General features: G+C 36.6%; 1 protein-coding gene across 2 annotated transcripts in view; it reads right to left on the bottom strand.

Annotated features, from left to right (window-relative positions):
- Nucleotides 1–25,204, bottom strand: part of ldb2a (LIM domain binding 2a) — a 101,300-nt gene extending 76,096 nt beyond the window's left edge. For both annotated transcript variants that reach the window (XM_053506431.1, XM_053506432.1), the window contains exon 1: nucleotides 24,861–25,204. In XM_053506431.1, coding sequence (XP_053362406.1) covers nucleotides 24,861–24,992 — 132 coding nt within the window. In that variant the 5' untranslated portion in view covers nucleotides 24,993–25,204. The remainder of the gene's footprint in view (nucleotides 1–24,860) is intronic.
- Nucleotides 25,205–27,662: the final 2,458 nt, after the last annotated feature.

The following is a 27,662-nucleotide window of genomic DNA, read 5'->3' as shown; positions in this document are numbered from 1 at the left end:
ACGTCTCTTTTTTATTATTATTTTGATTGTTTTTATATGCAAAAATATAATTATAGTGTTGGAAACTGGTAATATTGGTAATATATTGGGTGCATTATTTGTATCTGCTTTTACATTATTTCCTTTGGGAAAATGCCTTTCACAATGTGAATTTATGCCTTAAATACTCGCCTCTGGAATGTATTAAATTTGTATGCCGCTGTAAGTTTGTATAGAGGAAGCGTTCTCTACTTTTAAAAATATATATTATTATTAACTGACATTGAATGACCTATGTCAATTAAAAAATAAAGTTATGCCTACATTTGCATTACTTCCAGTACAGCCCTCATATTCAAATTTTATGATGTCCGAAATGTCATGTGATGATTAATATTAAACAAAAACTTCAACCCGTCACATTCATCCCTGTCATATTCTTCCTATTGCAACAGGGTTAATCATTGTGACAAGGTTGAATGTTCATCACATCTTAATAGATGACCAAAAAGTCACCCCTCTCAGAGAATCACCCACCTGCAATTATAATCTCATCGTCCTACCAAAAATCATTACTGAGAGATTTTTCTAAGAATTATCATTTAACAATAAGGACCAAATTCTCACTTTGATTATCATTAACATTCACATCGTTATCCGTCTCATCACCTGACTAAAAAGTCGCAGAGTTTAAAGACAAACCTCATCGCAGTCTCTTAAATGAACAGACCTCCTTTCTCGAGGGAGAAAAAAATTACTGTTAAATTCCCTCAGTTCTGTTTTGTTAACTACATATCTTTTCATTAATATCTTTTATGAGGTGATTTAAAACATTAAATTCTTTGTCCACTGCCATCTCTACAGAGCATGTCCTCTGTTTTGATGATGATGATATTGCGCCGGACGTTTATCTCATTACAAACCATTAATTCCATTTCAGTATGGTGTGTAATTATCTAAAACCTGATGGAATCATGAGAAGCTAGCCACGTTCTACTCATCTTTCAGCACACTTTCAGTTTCTATCACTCTCTTACCTCTGAAGGCAAGGTCAGAATATAGACTGAACAAAAAACACTTCCATGTTGTTTCGATAAAATATGTTTATGTGAGATAAACTGAGGTGTGGAAGCATACAACAGGCAGAAAAACTCAAACTAAAAAAATGACTGTTTGTCCTATATTGCTGTACAACAGCATCTGAGAAGTTTTTCCAAGACTGTCAAATAAATACGATTCTACCGAGTGACTGAAAACAATTCAAATTGTATGCAAATTGAATTTGTAGTTACCTCAGAGGAAACACTATAATAAGTGAAAATTGCAGTACAATTGTAACTCTGCATACGAACATCTGGCCGAATTAATTTTGACCTTAAAAAATAAAATTTAACATTAAATTTGCCTCGCGATACGAAACAATTTCGGCATGCGAGCAAACAAAGCAAGATGAACCGAACGTCGGCTAAGTTCGCGTACGTCCGAGAGCCGTTTCAAACTTGTTTGCGTCAATTGAAAGTCAACATAACGGGTTTTAGTGAAGACATAGCACCATGGGTCCCAAGAATGTTAGCAAGGACGGCAGCAAGAAGAAAATGGAGACACTTTTAGTTTTTAAAGCAGTTTTTTTTTTTTCTAAAACAAAGGTTAAGTGAAGTTTAATGTCTATTTATTTTATATTTTACTTTATTTTCATGTATTTTCTAAATGTTTTCTGACTGTTTTTGTATGCAAATGTATAACCATAGTGTTGAAAATTGGTAGTATTGGTAATATTTTTGGGTGGCTGGAACAGATTATCTGCATTTACATTATTTCCTATGACAAAATGCGTTTTGAAATATGAAAGAACTTGTCTTAAGAACTTGCCTCTTGAACGGCCTGAATTTGTATGTCGAGGAAAAGCTGTATTTAGATATTTAGACTCTACGTATTGTTGACATCCTTGAAACAAATCTCACACTTATTCTTTTAGCTCTTAAAAAAACATCTTGAGGCTTAAAGGGTAGCACGGTGGCTTAGCAGTTCCCAGTGTCACCTTGAGTCTCAAGGGTTTGAGTGTTATAATATCGACGTACTGTATGTGCATGGAGTTTGCATGTTCTCACCAGTGCAAACACATGCATTGTTTGCCATTTCCAAATTGCCTGTAGTATAAGAGTGGGTTTTTGCCATTTCCAAATTGCCTGTAGTTTGCCAGAAATCAGGGCCCTCAGCAATGTAACTACTTCGCATACAAAAGTGAGCACTGGCATAAAGTCATAGGTCACTCAGGCCAAACGTTGCTTAGCGATGTCAACTTGGATGGACAGATGGAAGGTTACATGACCAAACTCCTGAGCCAAAACCTCTCAACCAGTTCTTTGTATACTCAAACCAGTGATAAAGGAAATCCCTTGTCTGTCTATATATCTAACAGTGGTGTGTGGATTGCGGTGCTTTGCTGCAGCCTTACAGCTCGATATCGCTTTGGAGCTCCATTGACGTGAGCTCTTGAGCTGCACCACTTCAGCACGGCACTGGTGTCAGCAGGTAGAGAGAATACACTCCGAAAGCTCATTGATTCCCTCAGAACAGACATGTTTTCAATACTGGGGTCATACACACACCAATATACGCCAATACACACACACACACACACACACACACACACACACCAATGTCGGTCAGCTAGTGATCAGATCTAGAAAACATTTACTGAGGTAAAAAGCTGAGTAGCACCAAACACTAAACAATATAAAAATCATATGCAAAAACAAAATGCACAAAAAAATTAAATGCGTAGAAATGTATGCGACTATGAAAATCAAGCTGCAGAGATTGAGATAACAAGGTAAAAATACCACAAACATTAATTACATTCCTCCATCTTGGCACTAATTACTCTGTTATACCTTAATTGCTACAGGATTTTAATGGCCTCCGAAGGCACGGCCGGTCTCCGGCTGAAACTGGAAATTAAAGGATTCCATTTATCTGAGAGATAATCGACACTGTCACAATCAATGGCCAATCCGATCAGGCATTTGCACCAATTAACACTATTTAATGGCTCGCAGCCCCTGGGAACAATATCAATACAGCTCCAAATGGGCGAACGACGGAAGTGCCGTGGCTAAAACACACTGCAAAAAGGATTTTTGACTTCATAGTAATTATAACACACACAAATATATGATGTAACCCTTGGAAGTCTCAGCTTATTATTTAGGTATTCATCGTAAAGCATACTATTCGGGAGCAGACTAAAAACAAATTGAAATGGTGTGTAGTTAAAGAGTGTATGTTACCGTTTTAAATAGTATCAATTAAGGAAAACATTAAAAGCAACAAAAGTGCCATCATACTGAACATTAGGGGAAAAATTAGGCGTGATTAATGTTTTCAGATATCTGGAACTACTATATCTGTTTTTTATTCCTAGTCAAATTTCTCATGACTAACATCAGACTATATAGCCAAAAATGTAAAAATGTTATCATTACTCAAGAATGATTTCATTTTAAACATATACTACACAAATCAGGCGTTAATAACATTAACACCATCACTAGGTGAACTGAACAACATTGACCCAAAGATCACCCATGCCCCTGTGGACCAAAGGCCAGGCCTCCGATCCGATCCCACAAAAAACTGAACACAGGACAAATCGCAAAACAATGTAAATGCTGGCCACGTTAGGAAGGCACGGGAACACCCGGTGCACCAGAACTCACACCACACACGGCTCAGCAGCCAATCAGCCCAAGAAGCCAATATGACAAAGGATCCACTGCCAACATCACAGTGCCAGGCACATCAGCATACTCCCAAAGGGCCTGAGGAGCCACACCCCATGGTGCCAGAGCTGGGAACCTAAATCCCTAGGCAGGTTTTTAAGGTTACTGCTGACCAGTCTATATGCTTAAAGTCACCAGATTTTTTTTTTTGCCAAATGAAAAATATATTCAACTAATATTTTATTGATTTATATTTTCTAAAGAGTCAAAAAAGGAATAAAATAATATGGCGCAAATGTTTATGCTATGGATCGTCGTGGAAACAAGTTAGTTCCTGTTCTTAGAAATTATAGCAGCTATAAACAGCCACTCCTTCAGGACTCTCTGTGTTTCCTTACACTTTACGTTAAAAAGCCATAAATTATGTGCTTGTCATGTTCCTGGGAAATCGGAAAGCTCTCTCTCCTCTCGTGTTACACCTTTATGTGGGACTGTGTGAAATATCTGCACTGGAAATGCATTAAAACCTCGTGTCCATTTGAATTTCTTCTCTTTTTCAATTATGCATTTAATGTTATTAACCAAATTAAAACAATTCATAAACCAGTCGTGCTCATTTGCGCGAATCTTCTTAACTCTCCTTAATGACGTCTATAAAAATAACTTCAAATCAATTATTTTTTAGTCGGCTCTTTATCTTTATTACTCTGTGAGCTGAATTGTGATGATCCGTACTAACACGAGCAGGAAAACGTCGTCAAGATTGTGTCATTTAGCCTGGTGTGAATACAAGCACATGATCTACTTTTGGATCTTATGGTCAAAGAGCTTTAAAGCAGTAGGAACGATCTTCTCAGCAGCCCCATGGGCTCGCGTGCAATCTTACAACAAATAAAAGTGGTTGCTCTACTGCCATAAAAATACCATCCTTTGACGAATTTCTAATTTATTTATATATCGCACGTTTATGTTGCATCACAAGTATACCACTTACCATAACCTACGACTCGAGGCGAGTTGTTATTTAACAACACGCCTTAGTAGGGAGTCAGAGAGGTTAGAGTGTTCAGAACTCTGAGATCTGAAAGCATGGCATTTGACATTTGTATTCAGCCCTAAGGAACCAGTCAATAACCAAAACTAAATAAATTTGCTGGTCTTAATATTTTGTTCAGACAAGGAACCTATAGAACCTATTTTTACAATGATATAAATAAAAAATTATTCTCTAAGCGTTCTTCAGACGGTTAAACCTTTTAGCTTTCTTAAACACCCTTTTACTTATCGCCTATAACACTTAATCATGCATACAGGATGCCAGGGGTCTGTAGCCTATCCCAGGAGACTTGGGGAACGAGGTGGGTACACCGTTGATAAGGTGCTAATCCATTGCAGGGCACACACATACACAAACACTCATTACGGGCAACTAATTTGGGAACACCAATTAGCCTAATCTGCTGGGTACTCCGGTTTCCTCCAACCGTTGAAGGAAACCGGAGTACCCAGGGGAAACGCACCATGCATACGGAAAACATGCAAACTCCATGCTCCTTGCAAATAACTTCCTGCCAGCAAACTGTAAACAAAATTGATGGTCTTTGACATATGGGAGAAACAATCTTAAAAGTAAGCCCTCTTTCTTAAAGTTTTAAACGTCTTTGACATGTGACACCCTTATCCAGAGCGATTTCCATTTTATCTCATTATACATCTGAGCGGTTGAGGGTTGAGGGTCTTGCTCAAGGGCCCAATACACCAATTTGTTGGTGCTTGGGTTTAAACTTGGATCTTCCAATCAGTAGACCAATGCCTTAACCAAGGAGCTACCTGACCACGTCTTAAATGCAAAATGAACTACAGCTGTGCAAGTTAATCAATCTTTAACCGATTCAATTAACTAAATCAATAGTTCAGTTTTTTATTCAGAATCTATTCTCACTTTGGAAGTATGTGGATAAACTTTTAAATATTACATTCTCTAAAATTTCACCCAGAGATTGCAAGTTTGAATGTTGCTGTAGCCTCCCGCAGCTGAGCTTTCTTGGGGGGAGGGAAGGGAAGGGCGTCAATCTAGCATTTTTACATTAATCATCATGAAACTGGCAAATCTTGGTTGTGTGAGTTCATGCAAGCAGAAGAAGCGGATAGGGCTATCTACGATGCCTGAGAAAGCAGTTTTGAATTGTGCCTGTAGCCTTGAGTGGAAGCTGGTTATGACTAATATAAATTATAAGGGAAGAAAATAATAATAATAAAAAAAAGGTCTTTATTCTTCATCAAGTCACTTCTTCATCTACTTTTAGGTTTACAGGTGATTGGGACAACACCCCCAACTACTGAACTAAATTGTGATGCAAGAGGTTGGCAAGCAAAAAAAAAAAAAAAAGATTTTATATGAGACAATTTAATGTTATATTATATTAGATACCTTAATTATTTTTTAAACCCGCAAGAAACATGACTGTTTGAGACAAATCAGACAATAAACATAAGTGCTTTTGAATAGAAAATAACATTACCCAAAGAATAAATCGAATTGAATTGAATTGACAGTTTACCTTAGATTCACAATATTGAACTCAAAAGAAACCCTTTTCTTACTTATTCACTCACGCATCGTCTATACCACTTAATCCTGTATACAGGGTTTGCTGGGGGCCTGGAGCCTATCCCAGGAGACTGGGGCGGGTACACACTGGACAGGGTGCCAATCCATCGCAGGTCACACACACTCATTCACACACTATGGACAATTTGGGGAATGCCAGTGAGACTAATCTGCATGTCTCTGGACTGTTGGAGGAAACTGGAGTACCCGAAGGAAACTCACCAAGCGCCGGGAGAACACGCAAACTTTATGCACACAGAGACGGGAATCAAACCAGCACCCTGGCAGTGCTAACAACTAAGCCATCCTTTTCTTAAATTTTCATTAAAAAACTTATTAAATAAATAGCTTATAATAAATAAAAACAACCCCCTCTCTGAGAATTCTCCTTCAGATTTAGTTAGCACGGTTACATGATACAATTTACTTGTTCTGACTGAGCACTCAAATATATTTCACCAATTAACCAAACCAACTATTTTTTATTAAGTTAAATATATATATATATATATATATGTGTGTGTGTGTGTGTTTTTCTCTATATACAGAATCAGCCAAAAACAATGTATACACTTTTCTGAAAAAAAAAAACTTAAAGAAATATTTAAATACTAAATTTATTGTTATATCTAAATTTATATATATGAGAATAGTATTACTATTATATTAACATAATATACATCATACTTTTTTTCTTTACCGGTGTGTATAAATTTTTTTGTATTTTATATATATATATATATTTATATATATATGTGAATTGTATTCACTAATTAAATTTCATTTTAGTTGGGGGATGTAATATGGAGACATATGGCAGCCAGTGTTTGCGGGTCAAGCCATTGTCATGGACATTAAGACGTCGCGTGCATACGAACCTGCTAAAGCATGCAAATGTGCTGTAGCATTTCAAGTAATCGATATTAAGACGCGGCTTATATATATCTTTTTTTTCCTCTCAGAATACAAGAAGAGCTTTCAGGCTGTGAGGGCTTCATCGGCACAAAGTTTAACACGGTCTCTTCATACTAGAGTTTACAGAACTGATTAGTGTTGCACAATTAATCAAATACAATTCGAAATTGACCTGTGCAGTTATTTATTATCAAAAGTATACAATTTTATATATACATGGTCAAGAATTTGTGTAGAGTTTTATGTAGAGTTCAATTATTTAAGTAATTGTTTACTTAAAAACTATTTCAAGGTGATAAATAATTATTGCCAAACATCTGCCAGGAAAGGGCTCATGTAACGCAACATCTAACTACATACATCGATATAAACACTGTTATCACATCCTGTATCTCGCTTCACAATATATCGATAGACCTTAAATAGTTCTAGCTTGAACTTTACTTGTGATTGAGATGCATGCCAAAAGAAAACATTTCACTTCTAGTAGAAGTAGCAAATGATGTAATTTCGCCATTTCCCGAATGGTCACACATTCAAGAAGGCATGTTAGACAGATAAAAAAAATTCTCAACAGAGATACCCGGTGCTACTGTACGTAGTGTGCAGAACAATTCCATTACGAACGTACAAAGTGTTTGTTTTATGACTGTACTGTGATAAACACTGCTGTCTGTTGCCTTCATGTCCTGACTGACTGGTGAAAAAAAGCTACAGTGGTTATGGCTCCGGAAACACAGATCAGAGCTGATAAAGATGACATATTCAACAGCGTGAGTGCTCACGGGCGATAGATCACACGTCTTCGGGTGCCACGGGAGATGAGTGGATCAGGCCTTCTCTCCTGATTGCTGCTGTCTGATAGTGGGCTTTGATGTACAGCACGCTGATCACTCCTTCAGGACCCCAGGTGAACTAACACGGGCGTCTGCGCCGCTCGCCTGAAGATAAAGCCGTATTGATTGGGACGTCTAAAGGGATTCATCAGCGCGCCAATGGCGCCTCTCGACCCAGTCACCGCCCTGCCGGGGCCAAGCAGCCCAGATTTATGGGAAATCCGCCGGCTTAGAGATACAACGGCGCCCAGGATCCTCAGTAAATAACAACAGAACCTGCTTTTTTTATAGCGCAAAAAAAAAAAAAACAGACACACTTCTCGCACTCTCAGGTGCACGTACTGTAACGACACGTGGAATAAACAATCATTTAGTCCTTAAATATGAGTGCTTTTTTTTTTCCTCATAAGAAGGATGTAATTAGTAGATCTATTTAGTGAGATTCCCTCTGAAGACACAGAGCAGTTGTATGGAGCTGTAAACAACGCTGCTCTAAAGGACGCCTGAAATCTTTTTAAAGTCTCTGTAGACCTCAGAGCCTGAAACTGAAGATGGCAGCAGAACCGGGGAGAGTTGTATAATTCTAATGAGCGAGAAATTTAATGGGATTTCACATCGTTAGACATGTTGTAAGCTCCAAGCGCCAACCTTCGTGCGTCGTCTTCTAGCTTGTCATACAACTTGGCTTGAGAGACGATCGTGAGGCTGGATCACACCTTGCTGAATAAAAGCGTTTAAATCTGTAAATCCATCCCTATCATTTCTGATCACTTTGTTCGGTTTTGAAAGTGTGTTTTTTCTATTTAAAATAATGACCAAAGAAATCCAAAAAAACATTTTTTTAAACCACTGTGTAATCACTTACCATAGCACCTCATTTGGGAAAAAAAATAGTCTTTCTACACATTCACATTAAGGATGTGTTAGAGAAAAGTCTGAGAAAGGAAGACTCGCTTGTCCAAGTGTTTGCTTCTCTCAATGTTCGGGACGACCCTCCAAACGTCTGCTGTCAGCGTTTTTTCCCTTTAAAATCACCTCTTTGCTGTCATCGCTAAAAAAACGAACCACATTGTTTCAGACTTCTGACACTGCAGCTGTCCAGGAAATGTCAACCTACAGAACAGTTTGATCGCTGCACTGTTTGTGTAACATGATATCTCAACCAGAAATGTCAGGCTTTATACCCATGTATAAGACGACCTGCTGTTTCCCATCTGTAAGTGTATACACACTGTACATCTTCTGGAATTCTACTTATAGTTGAATGTGAAACATCTGATGTATTGGATACAATATAAAAAGGGAGCTGTATACAGTATACAAGATCTAAAACCTGACGCACATTTTTAAAAGATTTACACCCCAGCCACGACAAAGTTAAACCAGAAGGTGTTTTTAGACGTTTTTCAGCAAAAGGGAAACGATAGAGGGACAGCGATGACCTTCTGGCTCTGGTGTCGCACCAAGGATGCTGCACACGCAAGTTGTTGTCATTTAGCAAGCCAAGAAACTAGACAGTGACACACTGACTTCCATAAGTAGCGGTACAGTACATCTAAAGTCTTTTCTAGTATTTTTTTTACTAGTTATTTTTATAACCCAACAATTTGGCAATGATAAGTGGTTAGCACTGTGGCCTTGTAGATCCAGTGCCAAGGGTTTCGATTCCCGCCTCGGGTCTGTCTGTCTGTGTGCGGGTGGATTTCCTCTGGGTACTTTGGTTTCCTTTCACAGACGTGTAAATTAGGCTAAATGGTGTTCCAAACTTTCCCGTAGTGTGTGTGTGTGTGTGTGTGTGCCCTGAGATGGATTAGCACCCTGTCCACGGGTACCCCGTCTTCTGCCCTAAATCTACTGGGATAATCTCCAGGCCCTATGCGACCCTGTATAGAATAAATATGTAGGAGATTGAAGATGAAGGTGAAGAATAAGATCAAAATAATGAATTAATGACATAAACAGCCTTCGTTTCCTTATCAACCTCTTTTATTCCCTCCGCTCTAAAAGTTGTGACAGAAAATGCAGCTTGTCATGGTACCGAGAGACCTTGGTCCTCTGTCAGAGGGAAAACTACTGTTTGTTACAAATTACTGAGACTTCATTCATGTTATATGTCATATATTTATTTTTTTACTGGACAGAAAGTCTTATTTCCCAGTTTGCTTGTGCTTGAAGTACATGAAAAAGACTTATTTTTCTCTTTAGACCTTGCTTTTGTGACCTGGGTAATGAAATTTTCAAAATTACCCATTTTTCCAGATCATTTTAAATAAAGTCAGTGCTAAGTAACTGAACCTATAAATTTTTTAAAGTTACTATACTAATATTGAATGAATAAGAGACGGAAATCACTGGTCACCTCCGATACGATATAACGATCACGATGCCTAGGTGCCGATTCGATTAAAATTGCGATTCCATTAGTATCTCGATTTTATAAATAAAATCTAATCTAATATCTCATCTAATATCAGCAGACACTTGGTCTGCACATACAAGCTTGGCACAGGTTTTAAGCCGGATGCCCTTCCTGACGCAACCCTCCCATTTTTCCCGTGCTTGAGACTGGCACTGTATCCAGTGGTTGGGGTTCGGGCACTGGCTGGGAATAGAACCTGGGCCTTTCGCATGGCAGACAAAACACCGACCACTGAGCCACCAGTGCCCCAAGCAAAAATCTATTGTTTAATTAAACGTATCCCCTTCCTTATAACATAAATTTTCTTACTTACACAGCATTTAAACAATACAAAATAACTTAAAATACAAGAGTTTAAAAAAAGCTACATTTATACTTCCAAACAAACTTAGCAAATAATAATTCACTCCTACTACACGGGATGAAAACGTGTAAATAGTTCAGAGTGCGCCGCCTGTAGAATTATAAAGAAACAGCGACATTTTACTGCCTTTAATACCTTCAAAGTCTTAAAACTCAATTTGACCGTGAGTGCACAGGTGCATGCATCTTTTAGCACGGGTGTTCTAATGCAAAAATTTTTGGCTCATTTTCACCCGTTTTGAGACTAGTGTAAGTATGTGTAATGAGTGGGTTGGAGATGCATACAGAGTTGGAGAAAGAGGCAGATCAGAGGCTGTTAACATGCACGATTTTTGATTATCTAACGGCATGAAAATGCGTTTCTGCTGCTCAATTTGGAAACTTATGCGCTCACTACAGAATTGTTTACATTTGAGGGTGATCAGCCGATCACTGGTCACAGCCGATCAAACTGAAAACCAGCCAGTTCTGATCGCTGGCTAATCAAACAGACCCTCTCTATCATAAATGTGAAAATAGTTTTTAAAACAATCTATTTTAGAATCAGTGAGGTGATACGTGAATCAGCACACAACAGAATCGCGTTTCATAACTGAATCAATGCCCCCCCCCCCATCTCGCATATACAGTTCTAGCTGCTTAGGCGAACACATGAATCTGTATTTATCAGTCATGGCATCAAGAAGCTGCAAGCATCCTCCAGACACATTTTGCTTTATACAGTATTTGGCCAATTTATCAAGACGACAACAAAAATGTACTCTGTGACAGCCTCTGCTAAAATCTATGAAACCTACAAAACATACTGGACATACTGGACCAAGAAGCATACAATGAAAATATGATGCGAGGCGTTCATATGAACGATCAGTCAATCGTTTATATTACACACATAGTCACATTGTTCAATTCAGATTTTTTTGGTTGATCAGATTTGTACATCATGACGGTTCACATTCATAACTGCAAGTTAATTTAATTGACTTTTTTTTCTTTTTTTGTTCGTGCCATCTGGGTTAAAAAAAATTGCATAAATTCCAATCTGACTGTTCTCAGTCAAGTCACATGACAGTACCGCACACACATATATACAATACATCTGATCTCAGACTACAAAAGTGACATAGATTTGATCTGAAAAAAATCTGATTTGTGTGTTCAGACAGGATTAGAAATCATACCTGTGTCGGTTAATGTTAACATAGCCTATATTTTTTGCCTGAACCATCAAAGTGATTTACATTACAGTCACAAATCCCAAAATAAATAAAAACTTCCTTAATTCTTAAGATTTTTTTTTATAGCTTTTGTATAAATAAATGTAAATATTGATTCCATTGTTGTTTTATTCAGTCCTTATGTTAATACAAATGTGCAAATTTGCCTGTTTTTACAAGGAAAATAGTTTTCTTTTTAAATTTTATTATCCAAGTCGCGAAAACTTAAAATAATGGCGATACTTTAACAACATGAGCAATTAAGAAATAACACATACTATCCAGGAACAAAATGTGCGCTACATAGTGTTATATGTTCTTTTGTGTTAAATAATGACACATTCGTGCAGATTGGTTTGTTAGCGTTAGATTTAGCAGTTTTTCCTGTAAGAAACAATAATTTGTTCAAATGAGAATATTAACTCATTGCTTTTATTTACTGTATATTAGAGCCAGTAAAACACACCTTCTTCTTGAAACAATCAACGTTTTCAAACAGTAAACGTCAGATTCAGTGTGTGTTTGTGCTCTTTGTGTCATTTATTTCCCCTGCAGTGTAAACACATCCTTTGTTAACGCCAAGTCTCTTTCATTCAGCATCCTCTTCTGGATGTCGAGCCGGACTTTGTGTCTCCTTTGTAATCAGGATCTGAGCTGGCGTTATCAGTGTCCGTCCAGTAAACAGGGATTAACCGAGGGTAAGCTTCAGTAATGAGAATTATGTAGATGTGTAATCGTTTCATGCTTCATACATAAAACTACTCACTACACTTAACGTCCACACAAAAACAAATTGCACGCTAAAATGTCCGCTGCTAGATGAACTCTTACTGCCTGTATGGACTTACAAAATGTAGTAACCTGTATTTTTAAATGTTTGACTGGGAAAAAAATCTAAGAAAGTGCTTCCTTAGTGTAAAACTCAGAAACTTGGGACGGTTTTTTTTTTTTTTTAACCCTGATGTCAAGTGAACGTGGCTGCTCACAGCATTAACAGCACACAAAGTGGCAAACAGGGCCATTATTTAGAATGCTGTACTATAGATTAGGGACGGGAATCATCAAGAACCACACAATATGATATTATAATATTATAATCATGGTTTTATAAATATAATATAATATAATATTTACATTTTTATTTACCATTTGTTACACTTCTAAACAAACTTATAAATAATTGCCTCATACAGTACCACTGTGTGCACAGTTTTGCTCGCACCACCTACAGGATTATAGAGGAATGGCAACATTTCACTCACTTTCATTAATTTTCAATAATTTTTCCGTATACAATGTCACGGGGGGGCCAGGGTCCTGTCCCGGAAGACTGCAGGTTACACCCTGGACAAAGTACCAAAGCATCGCAGGGCACACACACTCACTCACCCACTCACTCACAAACTTCAGGCAACATGGGGATGCCAATTAGCCTAATCTGCAGGTCTTTTACCTGGGGGAAACCCCACCAAGCACGGGAAGAACATGCAAACTCTATGCACACAGACCCTGAGGTGGGAATTGAGCCCGGACCCTGGAGGTACAAGGCGACAGTGCTAACCATTAAGCCACCGTGCCGCCCAGCATGCGTAATTTAAAAATAGCTTTTTTCCCCCATCTCTACTATATATAGTAGCATTCGATTAAGATCAATTAACAGACATATTCGCTTATTACATCTATAACACTAACTATAGAGTTTTGAGAAGGGCATTAAACCTTACTTATGGTTTGACCCAAATGGACATGATGCAAATTTTCTATTATACAGTTACATTTTCAACCTTATAACACCAAGCTACAGTGGGATTTATTTATGGTCAGCATATCCGGTATCAGGTATCACCCAAATGAGGATGGGTTTCCTTTTGACTCAGGTTCCTTTAAAGGTTTCTACCTCATGTCATCTCAGGGAGTTTTTCCTTTGCACTAATGCATCCGGCTTGCTCATTAGGGAGAAACTGATATAAAAAAAATAAAAAATGTATACACTTTTCAATTTATAACCAACAATTATTATTTCTGTGCTGCTGCTTTCGAAAATTACCATTGTAAAAAGTGCTCTACAAATGAATCTGAACTGATCTTATTCTGGTTCATTGCTAGCTTGTTGCGAATAAAAGGTCAGACATGCATAAAGAGTGTCCATAATAATAATAATCATGATGATAAAATTCTGAGCTACAGCTTTCTACTTCGGAGGTAAATGGAATTCAGGTTTACATGCATGCTGCAAGTGTTAATTCATAAAACATTTACAGTATGTTCTTAAATACTTGCATGCACCTCCAGTAAGGCAATGTGACAGCATATGCAATGATTAGCATTAATTAACCCCGCTGTGATTAATGTGTATCGTTAGATGCTGGCTACCTGATCCAATTGACCTAAAATTTTCAAATTTGTAACCCAAATATGTACAGTAGTTACATAAGCAAATCTAAACACCTTAATTGGAATATATACAAATATGGATATGATTATGACGTGGACAGTTTAAAAGGTGCAGGTTCAGATTTAATTCAGTTGAGAAAAAAGGTGTCCCTCAGGGCTGGGATCTTGGGCGATGCAACAAGAAAATTTACATGAGCTAGAGGTTTATTATTCAGACTAATCAGGGGTCAAGATATGAAACTGTTGAACAACAAATACCAGCATCATTACCACAAATGTGCAGCGTTGCATGATATATTTAAATCATCCTTAGTAACTTCCTAGTCAGGGTCACTATAGTTTAAATTAGACTAGGATTTATTTTTTTTTTTTTTGGCAAATTCAACTAACGAATTTGTTAGAGTTTAAACAACTGTCGGAGCCAAACACAAAGCTGACCTGAGTTTAAGGTTGTTACATAAACAACCAATCATTAAATTGTATCTTTAAGCACTTAGCAGCCTGTTACAGTAAAACATTTGCTTCATATTAAAGTAATTTAATTTAATATAAAGAAATGAATGTGGTTTCAAGACTTTTGCACAGTAATGTACATACAGTAGATGATCGAGCATGATGTATTTGAAGTCTTAAAGGCAATTCTCCATAAGTCAAAATGGATCAAAATTAAATCATTTAAAGCTTATAAAGATTATTAACCGTGTCTATGATCTGAGACATTTTTTTCTTTTTTTCAAAGTTGTCAATTGTTGGATGTACTGTACATTACTGCGCTACTATAAGGCAGATAATGCACAAATGCAATAAAGTAAAAAGAAAATTTCAACACATTTTAAAAATGATAAGTAGTTTATTGTAATCGCATATTTTGATCATCAGCCAACATTTCACTATCATGGCAGACCTAGTAAGGATTGAACTAGACACCAGAGAGAACTTTTTTATATTTTTTATTTCACCAGTTATTAAAAAAAGTTTTCTATTCATTACAAATTTTTCTAGCCATTACTACCCATCAAGAATGATCTGCAGGAATCCATGAAATCAGAGCTGCCCAAACAAACAGCGTAAACAGTGCTGTATGAAACATGTAAATGTCTCACTATCGCGCTGTTAGCATCCCGCTGAATAACACATTAATTGCTTCCTTTCACAAAACGCTAATTGCCGAGATCAAAATCACTATTTCAGTTAATTTGCAATTTATTATGCGAGTATATGATGAGTTTAAATATTAGCTATTTAAATAACAGTAATTAATACGATTAGATTAAAAACAACATTATTTATTCAACGTCAATCAAAATATTTGACAAGCTTTATTGTTGTCCTTTTCAAATACAACCAATATAACACTTTTGCTGCAGCCTTATAAAAAAAAAACAAAAAAAAAACTTTCAATCGAAAACGTGATTGGGACGAACATGAAAAGACGATGGAAAACAGGACGTTGGTAAAAATGGGCGATCCCCTCTTTATCTGTTATCAGACCGACACTGTAGCCTGGAAGGAACTGCGGGAAAGTCGCAGGAAAAAGGTGGGACTATTGTCCGAGCATCCTGCCAGCTTCTCCGCCACCTTATTGTTTTAAAAAAGGAGATTTTTTCCCCTACTACTGTTGTGCTTGTGCTGTAATCTATCACATAGCAGGCAATGCCCTCATAACCCCCTCTTTGTGTAATAATTAAACGATCTATGGACAAGACAGAGCTATTGTATCGTGTTCCACGGTAATGCTTTATAACACGTCATCCCTCTATGTAGCAATAACATGACAATTCTGCTTGTCACGACAGGTAATAAGAACGTCACTGCTCAGCCTTATTAATCATAGTCCTGTCTTATCGACTTGTTCCTGACTTTTGTGTTGAAATAAAGTGTGTCAGGTAGCAGGTAAGCGCTGATACCATTGCACTACATTATGAGCTTGTGTTTAATACCGACTCAAATGGTAGCGCAAATCGTTTTAGCAAAACGCGTAAGTTGTTGTCCCTAAAACTTCTGGAAACTTTTTACTTATTTTATTTGAAGCTGTGTATATGAGTGCATACCAATCAAAGTACACACCGAGCTTGTGTCTAAGTACGCAAGGTACACCAAGCTTTCGAATTTCCCTTTTAAGAATTAAAAATATAACAACAACAAGAACAATAATAATAATAATAATAATAACAATAATAAAAATCATATTATTATTTATTATTGTGTAAATTGTAAATTAATATGAGATATATACTGCATATATATATATATATATATATATATTATTGTGTACTTTTATTATTATATACATAATTTTTCATATATATTTTGTGTATGCAATCTTATACAAATAAAGTTAAATTGTTATAAATAAATTTGTATTATAATTACTGTTAACTACTATTAAATAAAATAACTGTAATAATAAACGAAAAACTATTATATTAAAACATAATAATAATAATAATAACACATTCCAAAAGTATTTATATATGTATAAATATTAATTGTACTATATTTATATCAAATAATTAGATATGAATGTATAATTTACAAAACAAAAAACAACCATGTGAAAACAACTATGCTTTTATTTCATAATAATAATAATAATAATAATAATAATAATAATAATGTTCATATATTAATGTTAACCAGGGTGAATAATAATAATAATAATAATAATGTAACGGTTGTTGTTGTTGCTGGTGTGTTTGTTGCAGTAGTTTGTAGTGGAATGCTTTTTCCTTATAATTGAGAAAGTGTATGTTTGGTCCTTTATCACTAATGAAATAACTTTCATTGATTTAAAAAAAAACTAAGCTCCACTGCAGCTCGTTTAGTCAAATTTAAGGGACACATTGTGTAGGAGATGGTGAGGTCCAGTGCAAAATAATCCAGCCTTTTACCTGCCATCTGAAAAATCAATTAAAGCTCAGGTGTTACAAATGATCCTGATCTGTGTAACGACTTGCCATTCAGGCAGCCGCAGCTATAATGGCACTATAGAGAAGTTGCATTGTTTGGTTTATCTCCAAGAGACTCTGGTAGAGAGTTCCTCCCCAACAAAATGCATTATCGATCAACTTGAGATTGGGATAGATCATCAGCGTGAGCCTTCGCTGCTCTTTTACATAAATGTGTGCCATTTCACAGCCATTAGATGGAGATTCATAAAACAGTGCGTATGCTTATTTTTGTCTTTCTAAACTCTTAAGGACCGACGCTTGGTGTTACTTTCTCTCTCGTTTTCTCCGTCTGAGAATATTCACGAGCACTATGCTGATGAGCCGCGTGGCTCCTCCTCGTCATGTAAAGCACCTGGCTCATTTGCATACACACGGAACCGTCAGCCTGCTACAGAGCTACAGAAACTATCCACGAGACAGCTTCAGACTGTCAGGACACGCTGCCAGTTTACATGTCACACGCAGTTATAAAGATAAGCAGCAAAAGGTCAGCGTTTCATTTCAAAAGCAGCTTTGGATTTCTGGAGCGACTCTCGGCGCAGGAACGTGCCGAGCCGTCAGCTTGGGTGGTTTGCATAGCCTCTGTATGAACCGGAACTTTCCATATGCAAAGCAGACTAACTGTTACACTTGCATGGGTTTGCATTGTTGAAGGATTTGTCGCACACACAGAGTAAGAAAGCAGGAAGTAACACTGAGGTTACTCTGAGTAGATGATGGCTGAGATCGTATGTCCTAAATTACAAGCCAGATTACACTATCAAGATATTTCCTGTCTATTTTTAATATATAGTTTGGAAAAATTGATTCTAATTATACATAGTTTAACCGTCAGCCAAGAGACGGTAGGAAAAATCTGCATCTTGAAACTTTTTTTAAATTATCGATACCTTACATAACCCAGGTAACGATACGTCATCTCATTTACAAATGAATGATGAGTAAAATAGCAGGAAAAGCCTTCAGTTATAAATCCAAAGTTTATAAAGTAGAATTATTTTAACAAATGCATTTAAAAAAAACTAGGCTGAACCTACTGTAGGTGGCGTAACGACAAAGAGACACAGCCCGAGATGGCTCCACCTTATCTGTTACGTCGATCAGCTACATGGTGCCTTTTATATACAACGTTCCTTAGATACAGTAAATAGGAGTCCTACTTGAAGTCCGATTCTTCGAATCTCTAATTGCTCACGAGGTAACGTTTTCTCTGAGGATTTAATTTTAATTTTATTTTTTTATTTTTTTGTAGAAGGGTTATCTAGTGTCAAAAAGTTTTTCCAACATTGTCTTTCTGCAGTTCTACTGTGTTTTTATTCAATTTTAAAGAGAAAAAGAAGGTTCGTTCATGTGAGAATGCCTGTTTATAAGTGCTGTAACATGAGGACTTGATTTCCAGATATTCCACAACATTGAGTGTAACTGTAAATGAATAATAAATATGATTTTTTAAAAATAAATAAATTATTTTTTAAAATAAATGAAATCAATGATGTATGGTGATTCTTTTTTTATGTCAATTCGTATATATATATATATATATATATATATATATATATATATTGATACACAATACAGACCGAATCAGCAACAAAGTATCGTGCTAATATCATATTGGGTGGTCCCTGGTTATTCCCTTCCATAGTTATGAAAGTAAAAACACCCTGTATTTCTCTATATAATCCCCTGCTACACTAATGTACTCACTAGTACTTGGATACCTTCAAGCCGGAGCCATGATCGGACTGCCTGCTTCACATTTAAAACCCTGGCCTCCCAGGAACTCCTTTAATGGCCCAAACATGTAAAATGGTTTGGAGCGAGGTCAGGACTATATAGCGTGCGGCAATAACTCCCAGTCGAGCTCCTGTAATGTGCAAAAAGTCTGGATAAATGATTTTGTGTACACTTCCCACAGTCAGATGCGCCAGGATAAGGCGTTCCGGACGGTCATTTAAAACGTTTGCAACATTTAGATGTTTTACTGCAGCTAATAGTCTCATCACCGTACCGTGCTTGAAGCCCAGCACTGCCTAGTTACTACTGTTCGAGCCCTTGAGCAAGGCTCCACTTCTAGAGAACTGTAACCTGGCTGACACTGCACTCTAACCCCAGCTTCCTAACTTGAATATGCAAAAAAATCATTTCACTGTGCTGTAAATGTAATTAAATAAATTTTATAATAATTAAATTATTATTATTATTAATTATTCTGTGAAAGTCAAAACCTTCAGTCATGAGAAATTTTATCAGAAGTCCCGGTTTGACTTGAACGCCCATTGAATTTTAATTTTATTGCTTGCTTAATGCAAATTTATTAGCTATTATTTATTTAGATTTTAATGGATTTCTTTGTTTAGTCCTTTTTTTAGCTTTACATTTGCAACATCATAATTAAATTTGGCTGTAATTAAGACAAAAAAGCTGTCCTAATGAGGTTTTAACAAATTTCGATCCTGTACCTGACAGCAGTTTTTAGCAAAAAATAAACGAACAAATAAATTTATTTAAAAAAGTAAATGGCCAATTTTTTTTCCAGCTCAAAACTAGATGGAAGTTTTTTTTTCCAGAGATAGTTATGCGTGTGTAACACCTTAGCAAGATCATCCATACAAGAAGATGTAATCTAAAGGATAGCAGGTACGATAAGAACACAAGCTGGAGGAGATTAGAATGACAAACTGCACATTCGTTTACGCTAGCCTGCTTGGCTAAGTGCCGCCTGGAAGTGGAAGTGCACAAGGGCTTAAGCCACAGCTCCTGCATTATGCATGATGTTGTGGCATTGCATCTCGGCAACGCAGCCCACGTCTCCTTAAAGTTACACGCGCCTGCGTCTCTGTCGAGCAGCCGAGCCGCGGCTATCGCACAGCATCCACGCGCATCTGTTTAGCTGCTCAAAAAATGCAAAAAAATAAATAAATAAAAAATAAAACATATATATGGGTATGTAGGGCTTAACATATGAAGAGTTTTATCAGAGATGTGTTTTAACGGTACATGACGTTCACTTTCTCGAGTAACTAAAAACATGAAAGACCAGGGACAAGCAAGAGGTACAGTTTTGTATCAGTTTTTTTTTTTAACTGTAGTCAATCATAAATCCATCACTTGGTACATAACTAATCAAGCCCATAAAGCGCCATCCTTTTACAAGAAAATTAAGTCAAATCTTTATTTAACAATTTATCAGATGATCTTATTTAGTTATGACATCATTAAAAACCGATCCATCAATTCCTTTCTCATGAAGCAACCGACTCACAAGGAGAAATCATTTCAAATACCTGATCATATTTTTTTTTATTTCATTTAATATTATTATATTTAAAAAAAAAATAATAAAAATCTATTACTCAAACATGAACCTTCCTAACTTTCCCATCCAGTCAATTCATGTGTAAATCTAGGGATAAAAGGAAAAAAAAGACACTCTCTAGAAGTAAGATACAGATTATAAAACAAGTATGTGACCTTCAGATTGTGCAAAGTTAAAGTAATAACGTGTGTCGATGTGTGTTTGTGTTTGACAGAAGGAGAGTGTGTGTTTGAGAGAGAGAGAGAGGGAGAGAAAGAGAGAAAGAAGGAGGAGGAGGTAGAGCTCTTGTTCTTCTCAGTTTCATAAATGAAAGATTTATTTAGTAACACGGGAAAAAAAGGTCACTGTTTGAATGCAAAGCAGAGACGCGTGTTAGCCAACAAGGGTTTTTCCGCTGTTCTGTTCCTGTTAAACAAGCGCACGGACATCTTCAGCAAGCAAGCAAGCGGTGTAGCTGATTGTCTTTGCCACGCTGCCTTGTAGCTACGTTAGCTAGCCTTGTTACGTTATACAGTGCTATACATGCAACAATACTGCTAACGTTAAAGGTAACCTATTATGCAAAATTACATTTTTAGGCATTCAGTCTGTAATTACAAATAATGTGAGAAAAAAAAATCTAATTTTTGCTTTTTTTTTTTTTTTACTTTTTTTTTTTTATATGTACCTGAACAAACCAATTAGATTCCCCCCAGAGTGACCTCATATAAGAAGATTCTCCTCCTCTGGCTCTGCAGTTTCTCTTACAGGACGGAGCTTGAATTTAGCTCATTTACAACGATTTTTAAAAAAATATATTTTCCAGTTTAAAAAATAGTAAAAAAAAAAATTTTTAACACTCTGAGATCTTTTATCCCATGTGGTGCTCTTCTTTCTATTTAGTCACTGATGTGCTTTGATCTCTCTTGATCAAAAAAACATATTTGAAATTGCCAAGTTTTCTGTCTTTCTTTATACAGTCCCAGAAAAAACAGTCATTTTTACTGATTATAGCGTAATCAGCTGTTTGTTCTTTTTTGAAGTGAGCCATTTTGACTGCTTCACCTCAAGTTACCTGTGCATTGTGTGCATCACAAAAAAAAAATCGTTCTTAAATATAGCAACCAGCAGCAGACAGGGTTAGAGGTTAGAATCTTGCCTCCGGTCTATGAGCAGGTATGTTCTCCCTGTGCTTGATAGATTTCCTCTGGGTATTCTGGGTTTCCTCCCACAGTCCAAAGACATGCTATGCAGGCTATACAGAGTGTAAGTGTAAGTGTGTGTGTATGAACACCTGTAGGTTGCCAGAGGTTGGGGTCGTCAGTGATGTAATTTCCAGTATACCATTGACCACTGACTTGAAGTCATAGATCAATGTGACAACCATTGCTTAGTAGGATAGGGAATCACCAAGGATCGCTCGATGCAATATCGTTAGGATACCTAGGTGCCGATTTAAGTATTACAATTTTATAACTATCTAGATTTAATGTTAAATTGTTTTTGGTTACAATTCTAAATAAACATGCTAAATACTTGCTGCCAGTGTGTGAATAGTTTAGAGTGCACCACCTGTAGAATTATAGCGTAACTGCAACATTGTACTACCTCAAGTGCAAACTATTTAAATAAAAAGATATTTTATAAAAACTATTTTGCACCTAGTGCTGCGTTTCATGAATTCCCACACAAAATAATCATGGCACGTAAATGAATCTATTTTCCCCCAATTCCATTGCTAAGCGATGTCAGTTTATAGGATGGATATAGCGCAACCATGTGAAATAGACTATACATGTGTGAATTACATGGACCTAAACGAGTCAAAAGTAATTTGTGGTTGTGAGTCATTGCTTGGCCCAGCTTGGACCCCCGGTGGTTCACGGCATAATTACAGGATGTCCAAAGATTATTTCTAAAAAAAACATTTTGTATACATATACACATATTATTATTATTATTATTATTAAGGTTTTTCTTAAATAATACTTTAAATAAAATTTCTATTTGTTTTTTAACGTTTCTCGCGGTAAAGAAGCGCTCTCTCTGTAACTTTCCTAGCTGAGCGTAATCATTTCATAGTACCTTTTATCTAGGTTTACTTAGAGTTTCATGTTTAACACATTGTTCAATGTGCATCATGTGATGTTTTAATGTCAGCGTGGAATTAAAAAAGTCACTGTTAATGTTGAAGCAATGTGAAGAGCCGTGAGTATACTGAACTGAACGTGTGCTACGTTTGATTACATCTTGTTGTCCACAGTAATTTCTGAATGTAGAACAATAAATAATTGACTTTAGGTTACTTTAGGTTTTGTATAGTATAGTATTTGACTATATATCGTACAATATATTATATAATTATGTATATGTATTATTATATACATATCACGCAGGAGTCTACAGGGATCGTTCAAGATTCCACGGATAAATTTAAAGGGCTGGCTTAGACTCAAGAACATCTGGTCTTCTCTCTAGAAGCGCCCTGTCGCCTTCTGCCTAATCGCCTGGCGCCTTATCCGGGTTCGATTCCTGCCTCGGGGTCTGTGTGTGCATGGAGTTTGCATGTGCTCCCTGTGCTTGGTGGGTTTCTTCCCGTTACTCCAGTTTCCTCACTAAGTTCAGAGACATGTGTAAATGCACATTTAAATGCTGACCCACTACAGTCGCAAAGTGAAAATTAATACAGCAGTAATCACCATGGCCTCTCCTGTCTTTAGTTGAACTACAGAGGTTCTTAGATGGATGGATGTTGATAAGTAATAAGAGAATATGGACCGTGTGCATATGTAGTGTAACTTCAGTTCTATATGCATAGTCCAAAGACACAGGATTGTAAGTGATCAGTACATCAGTGTGTGAATCAGGAATCGAGAAAGACATGCACCAAAACTGTTTTTTGTTCTGGACAAACTTCATTTGAATATCTGTACAGCGGAGTCACTGACAATCTTTAAGCAACGTATTTTCTATCTAATCTTTTTTTTAATCTTTTTTTAAATTATGTTATGCATATAATACAGAAAATGTGCATGTGCATGTGCAAAAAGCTGCTTCTGAAGTTTATGCAACATGGAAGTGACCAATCTGGCTTCCCTAAAAATTTCAAGTTCAGCTGTTTTAGAGATATGATTTTTCAGTGCTATACTGTCCCGCTTCAAACAATAATAACTTAAAATGCAATTTATTCAAAGACTATTTCTTCATGAGTATTGATACTAAAATTGGTGTTAGCTTCTAGATGAATATGACCCATGAAAAAATGTTGCTTAAATTGGTTTTTGGTAAAAGCTTAAAAAGCAAAATATAAAAAATAGAAATCTGCAATGTCTGTAACCATGTCAAATATCTTTTTTGCATTTTTGCATTTCAGAATCATGCATATCTTTTTCAGGTTTATGTCCTTTCATGTGAAATATAAATTGACCAAGTTTCGTCTGAATGACAGTTAAGATCTTTAAAAGATTTGCATTCAAAAAAGTTACGGACACTATATAAAATTGATTGTATTTAGCGAGTGTGTCGCTTCTTATATGATATAAATATAAATGTTTATGCATATTTACAAAACAACAAAGCAAGGATCAGGAGATAAGAAGCATTAAGTATTATATAAAGTAGTATGGTGTTATATGGTCCTATCTGAAAATTCACCAAAATGTAATGCCTAAATGTAAATGTGTGTGTGTGTGTGTGTGTGTGTGTGTGTGTGTGTGTGTGTGTGTGTGTGTAAATCGTTATTAAAGTGTGCATCGTTGCTCAGAGTAACACTAGGAGTGGGTATTACCTGGCAATCAGGTTACCCCAAGAGTCAGTCCAAAATAGGGGAATAAACATCAACTTGACCAAGTGTGTGTGTGTGTGTCTGTGTGTGCGCGCGCGCAGTGTAGTGTTGGAGTTTTCCATTTATAACGCATGCAAAAGTAAACCAGGAAGAAATAAACATCTGAGCAACTGAAAGTGCACGAGAGAAACCGCAAGGAGGAAAAAAACAAAACACGCAAATTCACGCACAAACACACACGCGCCGGTGTTACCGGGCGCCCGCACACGCGCGCGCGCGCTCGGGCAACTTTCAAGACGCCCAAAAATAAATAATAATGACAATAATAACAAATAACACACACACACACACACTGCGAGAGGAGCTCTCACCTCAGTCCGGGCCTGCAGCCGCTTGTTCAGCTCGTAGATCCGGTACTCGGGCTGCACCGCGTACGGCGCGTGCCTCCGGTAGAAGGGCCCGAACGGAGAGGCGTAGAACGGGTCGTGCGCGGGATTGGACATGCCTGGTGCCTGGAGCCTTAAAGCCTTAACGCTGCTGAAGCTGAAGCTGTTTGTTGTTCACATACACACACACAAACAAACAAACAAACAAACACAAACATACACACACACACGCGCAGCCACGATTTCAGCATCCGCGCAGCAGCGCACGTGGAAATGCACTCCGACACGCCGCGCGCGTTCTCTCTCTCTCTCTCTTTCTCGCTCGCGCTCTCCCGGCGCTTCTACACTTCACTGACAACCGCCCCCCACCCCAACCCCCTCCCCGCCTCCGCGAGTGCGCGCGCGCGCGCTTACCGAACGCACGCGGAGAAAGAAGGAGGAGGAGGAGGAGGAGGCGCGCCGGTCATTGGCCCGCTGCTGGAGCGGAGTGAGAGAGAGAGAGAGAGAGAGGGAGAGAGTCTGTGCACCTCCGACTTCATCTACACCGGGGCTGTGTGTGTGTGTGTGTCAGGGCTTTAACTCGCTCCCGGAGTATGAACAAGACAGAAAGTTATTACTGCCGAGCAAAGAATCAGCATCAGCATGTCGTTCTTGTGGTTATAAAAAAAAACAATACTAGATGCTTGTTTTGTAACAAACTAAACTTACTGTATTCAGATTCTTTTTTTCTCTCATAGGAACAAAATGTTTCTCACAGTGACAAAATGTTTGTGTATGTTCTCTCATAATTAGCGACACCCACAACAAAACAACAACTATTAACATCAAGATGCCTTTATGGTAATAACTACATTACCTTTAGTAGTAACAAAATGTTCTCTAGTGAGAACAAAATGGTTATCTTGTAACACATGAACAATAACAAGATGCCTTTTGTGTAATAACTACATTACTTTTTTTAGTAACGAGATGTTTATCATGTCTAAGCAAGATGGTGTTGTCATGTTTTCACAAGATAACAATATGTTTTCTATTAATATGATGTTGTGTTTTAATACTAATAAGTAATACCGAAATGTTTATCTTGTAATAACAAAATGAATTTTTAAAATTTTTAAATAACAAGATGATTAACATGTAAACAAAATACTGTTTTTATGTTTTCACAAAATATCATGTTGTGTTCTACTACTAATAATAGTGTAATAACAAAACAGTTATATTGTAAGAACAAAATGTTTTTTTTTGTAATCGCAAGTTGTTTTTTTTGTAATAACAAGAGGCTGTCTTGTAATAATGAGATGGTTTCACGAAATAACAAAATGTTTTCTAGTGATAGCAAGATACTGTTTTCATGTTCTCTCAAAATAACAAAATGTTATCCTGTGTTCTACGAATAATGTAATAAGAGGATTCCTTGTAATAACAAAATGGTTATCTTGTAATAACACAATGTATTTAAGATGCATTTCTTGTAATAACTACATTATTTTTGTAATAACAAGATGTTTTCTTGTATAAATAAAGTTTTTCTTATAAAAACAAGATCTTGTCTTGTAATAATGAAATGCTTTCACAAAATAATAATAATAAATGTTTTCTAGTAATACCATATTGTGTTCTATTAATAACATGTGCTTTCCTTGTAATAACAAGATGGCTATCCTGTAAGAACAAAATGTATATCTGTAATAACAAGATGTTTTTAGTAATAACAAGATGCTTTTTATGTAATAAAAAGACCTTGCCTTGTAATAATGAAATGAATGACATGAAATGTTTTCTATAAATGACAAGATGTATTTTTGTAATAACTTGATGTTTTCTTGTAATAACAAAATGTTTTTTTTATTAATTACTTGACATCTTTCTCTTAGAACAAGATGTTTTTTTTTTTCAAAAAAAGATTTTGTAAAATTCTAACCAGGTGTTTTATTGCAATAACAAGATGTCTAGAATTACAAATATGTTTTCTTGCAGTACGAAACAAGCTTTACTTGCAAAGACAAGATGCTTTTCATGTAACATGAAAAGATGCTTTCTATTAATAAAACAATATTTTCAATTAAGACGCTTTTTTGTAATAACATGATTTTTTGCAATAACGAGATGTTTTTCTCATAATATCAAAATTCCTTTCTAATAATAACAAGATGTTTTCAAGTAATAACAAAATACAAGATGTTTTCCGGTAATAACAAAATGTTTTTTATTTTTTTAGAACAGAATGTAAAAAAATTGTTATAATCGACAGAAACCACTTTACACTAGCCAGGCTCATGGTGGATCCAGAGCATATCTCTTAAAAACACTGGGAATTTTCTTCTGGATGGGATGCTGGCCATAGCACTAACACCACCAGACGTTCACAAGCTCAGGTTCAGCAGGAAACCTGGAGAAGGCAACCAACTGGGACATGGAAAGAAGTGAATCTCTTACCATGCAATCTAAAAAAACAATCTGAGCTGTTAGTAGAGGAGATCACAACCAGAGGGGGTCAAATCAGGGTTACATCACAGGGTCAACGGGTTTGATCTTTGTGACAGACTGAGGAGGTCAAGACGCTTGTGGTAGAACGGATGCTTTTTCCGATTTAACAGGAAACAATTAAATCTTAGGTATTTTTTAAATATGTTCTCTGATGTCATCTCATGATCGAACTGTATCAGATGCACATCCTGCCAGATGGAGAAACCATGCAGACCTGGCTTGGAAATAATTGAAAAAAGGCAAAGTGTCTACAATTTGTGCCGAACATATTCCACATCCCCAGAACATACACTCTAT

The sequence above is a fragment of the Clarias gariepinus genome, chromosome 10, assembly GCF_024256425.1.
Source record: "Clarias gariepinus isolate MV-2021 ecotype Netherlands chromosome 10, CGAR_prim_01v2, whole genome shotgun sequence".
NCBI classification, from domain to species: domain Eukaryota; kingdom Metazoa; phylum Chordata; class Actinopteri; order Siluriformes; family Clariidae; genus Clarias; species Clarias gariepinus.
This window is presented reverse-complemented; position numbering and strand designations above follow the sequence as displayed.